The following is a 7,918-nucleotide window of genomic DNA, read 5'->3' on the forward strand; positions in this document are numbered from 1 at the left end:
GGGTCTGTAATTAGACACTTCACCTTTGGGTCCAGACTTGTGTATGGGGCTGATGAATGAGGCCTTCCACGCTGATGGAAATATACCTAATTCAAGTGATGTACTAAACAGGTGAGTAATCGGTTCCGCAAGTCCAGCTGCGCAATTCTTCAAGAACTGGTTAGGCAATTCGTCAGGACCTGCCCCTTTTCTTGAATCAAGCTTCCTCAGTTGCTTGTAGACATCATCATATCTTACGTTCAGTTTGGAGAGATTAACATCTTGTTCAGAGATACCAATGTGAGTTGTCGCAGTTTGGCCGCTGATGGTGTCAGGCAAATAAGGGGTGACAGGTTGGAAGGTGTTCTTAAAAAAGGAAGCAAATAAATTGCTTACTTCCTGACCGTCATTGGCTATTGTGTTATTCCAGCTCATTGTAGAAGGAATATCAGTGTCACTCTTTCTTTTGTTCTTGATGAAGCTCCAGAAATCAGTGGCGTTCAATTTAATCTTTTGTTCAGTTTTAATTATATAATTATTGTAACAATTATTGCTAATGTTTTTACATTCCTGCCTTAGCTTACGAAAAGTGTTGTAATGATATTTTGAATTAGTTTTTTTATACTCAGTATGAGCTGTCTTTTTTTTCCTTTATTTTTTTTATCAGTTCATTTGAGAACCAGGTGGGGTAGTTATTCGGCCTTTTGTGATGTACAGGTACGTATAGCGCGATCCCTTCGTCAAGTTTATTATAGAACCAGTTGATTTTATCATCCAGAGCTTCAATTTCAAATAATTCAATCCAGTTGCAGGACATATAATATTCATTTAACCCGGCGTAGTTTGCTTTATTGAATAGTAATTTACGAGAGTTGTTTTGCTTGAGATTGGCCTGGGTGTTGACTAGTATGCTTAGTGCTGGGTGATAATTGTCTTCACTGATAAGAGGATCTGCTTTGTTGACTTTGACATCTATATCGCTAAAACAAAGGTCCAGAATTTTATTATTATTATTATAGATTGTGTTGAGTTGTTGACAGTTGACGAGGTTCATCTCGCTGAATAACGTGTTCTCGCAGCTAGCTTGAGGATAGCTGCTGGGTAAATTATAGTCGCCCAGTATGATTATTTTGCACTTTGGATATTTATTTTTTAAAAATAATACAGTATCTGTGTGATTAATATAGGTTTTAATTCATAAAAATTAAAACGAGTATTTAAGTTAATTAACTAATATTTAGTAAATCATACTCAATTTTTGTATACTTATAAATACATCAATTTTTATTACTATAATACTTATGTTGAAAATATATGCATATGTGTGTAATTCCAGTAAAATGTTTGCATGAGTAACCATAAGATCTGGTAAATGGAGGATTACATTACATATGTCATAACAAATTTACTTAACTCATTTCATATATTTGCAAAAAAAAATCATTAGATTAGATTAATAACAAAAAACATAATATTCAAGAAGAGAAATAAAATATAATCACTATTTTTAACCGCTGAGGATATCTAGAAGTACCATTAACTTTCAAACTCACAAAATTTCTGAATTAGAATGTTACTAATTGATGGATTTGACTCTATGAAGGTCTGATACTCTGGAGTATTCACAATTTTATCAACGTTAAATCAAATGAAATTAGAAGCGTAATCCAATAGTTCCGAATGATTGTAATCATAAATAAATTTAAGTAATCTCAAAGCGAATTGGCAAGTTAGAATTTTGTAAAGGAATTGCAGACACATTTGTCCAAGTTTTCCTAATTTAAGTTTGTTAGCAGCTTTAGATAAGTTTTCAGCGTTATCATTCAAGTCGTAAATTTGATTAGTATAAATAAGCTAAAGGATGATCATATGATCTGAATATAGCATTTTTTTTCGGGATAAGTTATTAATACAAAAGTGATCATTAAAATTGTAATTTCAATTTTATTTCTCATTTTTTTTGTTTTACATTGAAACAGTAAAGTTCATGATGATAATAACATGCAATTATATGAGTAAGAATGCATCAAACTTATGTAATTATGATTATTAAAAGTGAAATACATTTTGCAAGTTTTAATAAACATATTAAAGTATATAAAGGAAGCTAGATAACTACGGTTGAGTAATAAAAAATATCTGGTAGTAATAATAATAACTAAATCCATTAGTTATATAAAGAACCAAATAACTGTAAAATAATGAAAATGTATCTGAGTAATAAACTCTTCTTAAACTTAGTAGTTTCACAAGAATACTTAAACTATCGTACTTAATGTCATTTAAAATGACTCTTAATAATGAAAAACAGAATTTTACGGATCAATCGGTGATTGGTAACCCGCGATCCATTTGATAATGCAATACAGTAAAGCTTTTCCCTGTGATATTTCTTCACAAGGATATATATTGTACCGTCCTATTAGATTGATCATTTTAAAAATACCCGACATTAGCTTCTTAATTTCTTCGGGAGATGTAGTGTCATGGTTGAAAAAATTTTGTTTTGTAATTTGGATAGTGCATTCCATGAACGTCATTGACATTTTTGGTGCGATTTTTTTCGGTAATATATACTGTTGAAAAAACAATTGAAAGTTAATAAAGAAATAGATTAAATAATTAGTCTTTAAATTAAAAAAAAATAAAAAATTAATTTACATAAGCTGACGGAAAATCATGTCCCGGATTCCAATTGTTGATGCAAGCAGGACAATCGCACCAATAGCTTCGAATATTTTGTAATTCTTCTCTTCGTTTCGGAGTTGGCATGTGATGAAATTCTTGTCCGTAAGAAATAAACAACTGTTCACCTTTTTTTATAGTTTGCAGAGTTATGAATGCTGACATATCAAGACACACAATGGAATCCATATTAGGATCACAACTGTGATTGTACAATGACTCTAGCGGATTCAACAGTCCACCACAATTAAGTAGTTCACTGTTAGTACTTGGAGCATGAATCTAAAAATTAAACAGTTAAAAAATTTAGTTATATATAGTTTAATTGAACAGTTAAAGAACTATAAAAAAAAAATAAATTAAAATAAATAATAGGCATATTGTTATAACTACTAGTTGTTAAGAAAAAATAAAAATAAATACCGCGCTCATGTTTGTACTACTTAACACAGTGTGGTGGTAAAGTAATTTTCCAACAAAAACTGCATATTCATAGTTTCCTAATTCATCCATGCTCTTCATTTTTTTCCCAAAAACATCGCTCGTCAAAGCCATGAAATACATGTATTGTAAAGCTTTGAGGGCACATTGAACTTTAAATCGCAAATTCATCGGCTTCCGACATAATGGGTAAACACTTGCGTATTTCTTGTCGTCGTAAATACCATCAGTGAAACTTTTCATAATTAAATCTGTAGACAAAAACATTTTTAAGTAGAATAATGAGTCAAGATAAATTTATAAGTTCTTACCTGCTGTGGAATCAATCTTTTGAACACTTTCATACAATGCTTTTACTGTTCCGAATTCTTTGATAGCTTTTATGAATAATCTCAAGCTCATAAGACTTATATCTTCATAACAATGAATCGAGGACAGCAAACCATTGAGAATAGAACATTCTATGTCATGATAATCTTTCCAGGCAACATTTCGACATTTTTCACTGCAATAAATGACGTTTGAACATGTCTCGCAGGGAACAGATGACCAGCAATGTTTTGAACAGTTCCAACATAGTTTCAACTTGTATTCACATGAAACAACCAAGGCGTAAGCTCGTTTAACAGAAACTACTTCACCCGCCATCATATCTCTGGTAGCTACGATATGACGTCCGAATTTTTCAGAATATTTAATAGCAATAGCAGCCAAAGTATCTTTAATTATTGGATTATCATTCGGAGAAGATGGCACAAACATTCGATTATCACGTTCTTTAACTGGTTTTTTATATTTTTTTGTTTTTATCTTCTCAAGATTTTTCAAAAGCTTACTTTTTTCCTTATCGTTCATCTTCAATGCCCATTGTCTAGCTTTATTCAAAGTGTCTTCAATATCTGCTGTTGGGTCTAAAGCGAATAAATTTTTGGCTTTCCGAACGAACAACAAAGCTTTCATGTTGTCTGGATAATTAGCTTTCAAAGCATGCTCTATATCCTTTAAAGATTCTTCATACATTGCCGCATTTGATAAGACTATTGAACGATTTGCATAAGCATGGGCCAATAACTCTGATCCAGGCAGTGCTAGGCTCATTGCAGTATTATAGACTTCGACTGTTTTGTCTAATGACATTCTTGAAAAATCTTTTTTCGCTATATCCAACAACCACTTAGCTTTGACTTCGCATTTAGGTTTTTTTATGTCTTTTAAATTAGGCATTTCATCTTGTTGTTTAACGTGCATTTTCAACGCGACTTTTACAAAATCTTCATCAGTTTTAGCATTGGAAAAATGCTCAGCTGCCAATGCGTGCATCTTTAAGGTCACAAATTTATCCATCAAATCTTAGAGAACAAATAAAAAATATAATTAATAGTGAATATTACTTGTTAAAATTAATATGACATTGAAGTTAACAGTCACTCAAAAAAAAAATTTTTTTTTTTTAACAAATAAATTTGTTTTGAAAAATCATTTTAAAAAAATTTCATTGTCAATTTTTCAAAATTTCTACATGTTAATTTTTATTTCTAATTTTTTTTGTCATAATTTATTTCTTAAAAAAACTTTAAAATTATCAAATATCTGCTAGGTTAACTTCCATAAAAGTATTTCATCATTTACACATATCAAATGTAATGAAAATCAACTTAGCCGACATTTAAAAATTTTTAGAATTTTTTTTTTTTTTTGTCAATTATTTCACAAAAATAAAAAGAAAATTTATTTTTAAAAAATTCGAAAAACTGTAAGTGCAATTCAAAAACAATATCTTTTAGTTCTAATCGAATAAATGAAGCAAAAGTCGAAAAATTAATAAGCGTCGGCTAATTCTAGTATTATTCAAATGTAATATTAAAAATTAGATTACCTTCCAAAAATTCCATTGTGTAAAACCTTAATGTAAATAATTTATTCTCGAAATTAAAGTAAAATACTTTCACTAATAAACGTTGTCTATAATATCTATGAAGCCATATTTGATGCAGGTTACATTTTGCAATGAGACGCGATTAGTCAAATACGACTTTTCTTATAAAATGCAATTATATTAATTAATTATGAAGCAATGAAGTATTTAAAAAAAAATCTTATAGAGAAGATAATATCAACTAATTAATATAAATTATTAATTCTTGTAATAAGAAAAAACTTCTTTGTATGAACGACAACGCTTACTTGAGCTTGAGATGAAAGTAAAATGCTATAGGGACCGAGCCTCTAGACTGTCACGCCAACTGGTGACTTAAATGTACAAATTACGGGCAAAAGTTTTGAATTTTAACATGAGTTTCACTTTTTATTAATTTTTATCTTAATAAATTGATAGATTTTTGGCAGTATTTTTATCAATATAATTTAGTTATACTTTAAAGTATATAATTACACTGGACTGAAAGTGTAAAATAAATTAACCACTGAAATTTTGATGTTTTTCTCTGACTGGCTGTGGTTCGCGGTCGAAAAATGGTAGACAAATAACCTCGATAGAAGTGCAACTGGAGTGGGACATAACCTAGCGCTCATGTTTTCTGAGGTATTTAAATGTTTTTCTTCAACTAGATTCCATAAATATCTAGGTTCAAAAGTTTTTTCACAATTTCAATCATTTCTGCTTTGAATACGATCGGTTGTTACCCGTTAAAAACTGTAATTAATTATTTTTTCCTATTTTTCATTATTATTTCATTAACAATTGCAATATTTTTGCCCGTTTTTTGTGTAAATTTAACACCAGAGTGCGCCACTTCCGACAGATGTGCTGCCTCTACAGTTAGGGCTCGGTCCCTATAAAGGCTAAAAGTAAAAACAATGGTTACGTTAGTTGGCTTGTTGGCTTCACTGGTGTTTGAAGCTTAGTGGCGGCAAATTTATAAACAAGCAAATTTTTTGATTGCATAATTCTGTTATTTAATTCACTTAAGTTAATATTTTTTACGTAGATAAACTTTACTTTTAAAAATGTGGGATATATATTGTATGATACAAATTTAGTTGTAACAAATTTCAATAAAAATACTTTTAAATTGTTATAAAGTAAATTTTTGGCAATAATCAAAACTAATTGAATATTTATAAAATTTTAACTACATCTAAAATTAAACCAACTATTGAACATGATTAATTAATTAGTAAATCTTACTAAATATTTTTATACTTATAAATATATTATTTTTATTGATATAATACTTATAAGGAAAATATATGCATGCGTTTAGTTCCAGTAAAATGTTTGCATAGGTAATCATATGATCTGGTAAATGAAAGATTACATTACAGGTCGCAATAAATTTGCTTAACTCATTTCATCTGGAAAAAAATCATTATATTAGATAAATAATAAATTACATAATATTCAAGTAGAAAAATATTATATAATTACCATTTTTAACCGCTAAGTACAAAAGTACCATCAACTTACAAATTTCTTAAATAGAATAATACCAATTGATGGATTAGACTCTATGAAGGTCTGATACTCTGGAGTGTTAACAACGTTGTCAGCGTTGAATACAATAAAATTGGAAATGTAGTCCAATAGTTCCAGAAGATTATAATCATAAGCAAATTTAAGTAATCTTGGAGCGGATTGGCAAGTTAGAATTTTGTGAATGGATTACAGACACATTTGTCTAAGTTTTTCTAATTTAAGTTTGTTAGCAGCTTTAAACAAATTCTCAGGGTTATCATCCAAGTCGTTAACTTGATCGGTGTAAATGAACTGAAGGATGTTGTCAAAAGTATCAGGATCTATGTCAGGAATGATGAATAGATTTTCTTGGTTTCCATCCTTCCAAGTAGTGAACAGTATAAAATAAATCAGGAGAGCGTGCCATCAAAATTGCCTTGTGAGCCTTGAATATTTTGTCACTTACTTTAATAACAACATCAGTATCTTGCTCTTTCTTATACAAATCTTTATAGTCATCAGTTATCCGTTGGCGTTTTGGTCCAATTTGCATGGTGTCATAAAAACATGAATTATTAGTTTCAAATAATGTCAACTCAGCGCAAACAGTCAGTGTGTCGTTGGGCATAAGTTTATTTTTGTTCTCTAGCAATTGGCTTCGAGACGTCTCAATCGCGAAATCGAAATAATCTTTGCTTTTAAAAGTTTTTTTAAATTCGACACGTTTTGCTTTTTGGTATTCATTATCCAAAATAAATAATGTGAATTCTATTTTCACTCCACAATCAAATTGACCAACAGAATCTAACTCAATTATTACAGTTTCGATGAACCGTTCATCATTTACAGTCATTTTATGACACCATTCATCGCCGACAGCAGAACCAGTTGAAAATATAGCTGAATGAAGTACTTCCTCGTCATCAGGATAAACATCGTCGTGAAAATTCTCTAAATATGAACTCATGCCGTTGATTCTCCACTCAAAGTAACACGTATGTTTAGCAACATCTGTCAAACTTCTTTTTACTGCCAATCTTGAATTTGTTTCTTCCATCACTGATATTATTTCAATACAAATTAATCGTAGATTTAGGTTTTATTTTTTACCGCTTATCTTTCTTATGAATTGTCGTTTTGTGAATATCCAAATTGCATAAAACAACAGAATTAAGAAACAAAAATCAATGCAGACAGGTATAGTTCTTTTTTTTCCAATTAAAAAATCATTACTTTGAACTATTTGAAAGAAAGAAAATCTTGACACAGAGAAATTAAAATAAGTCAAAGTAAGACTCTGAAATTAACTGACATCTAATCTTTTGTAATTTTTTATGCTGACTTCAAGATCATCTCAAATTAGTAATAATTCAAAAATTTGTTGCTTTATAAATTTTA

At 29.7% G+C, this 7,918-nt stretch overlaps 3 protein-coding genes across 3 annotated transcripts; all 3 read right to left on the bottom strand.

Moving 5' to 3' along the window:
- Window positions 1-2,220: 2,220 nt before the first annotated feature.
- On the bottom strand, window positions 2,221-2,874 carry LOC123271584. The gene is made up of 2 exons (XM_044737956.1): window positions 2,641-2,874; window positions 2,221-2,555 (listed from the first exon to the last, which is right to left on the bottom strand). Exons 1-2 carry the CDS (start codon window positions 2,851-2,853, stop codon window positions 2,295-2,297), a joined length of 474 nt encoding a protein of 157 aa, XP_044593891.1. The 5' UTR covers window positions 2,854-2,874; the 3' UTR covers window positions 2,221-2,294.
- A 52-nt stretch (window positions 2,875-2,926) lies between these two features.
- On the bottom strand, window positions 2,927-4,997 carry LOC123272263 (SET and MYND domain-containing protein 4-like). The gene is made up of 4 exons (XM_044738961.1): window positions 4,982-4,997; window positions 3,417-4,454; window positions 3,108-3,356; window positions 2,927-2,946 (listed from the first exon to the last, which is right to left on the bottom strand). Exons 1-4 carry the CDS (start codon window positions 4,995-4,997, stop codon window positions 2,927-2,929), a joined length of 1,323 nt encoding a protein of 440 aa, XP_044594896.1.
- A 1,869-nt stretch (window positions 4,998-6,866) lies between these two features.
- On the bottom strand, window positions 6,867-7,577 carry LOC123272264 (speckle-type POZ protein-like). Its single transcript, XM_044738962.1, has one exon. The coding sequence runs from the start codon at window positions 7,575-7,577 to the stop codon at window positions 6,867-6,869; it is 711 nt and encodes a 236-aa protein (XP_044594897.1).
- Between the last annotated feature and the right edge of the window lie 341 nt (window positions 7,578-7,918).

The sequence above is a fragment of the Cotesia glomerata genome, linkage group LG9, assembly GCF_020080835.1.
Source record: "Cotesia glomerata isolate CgM1 linkage group LG9, MPM_Cglom_v2.3, whole genome shotgun sequence".
NCBI classification, from domain to species: Eukaryota; Metazoa; Arthropoda; class Insecta; order Hymenoptera; family Braconidae; genus Cotesia; species Cotesia glomerata.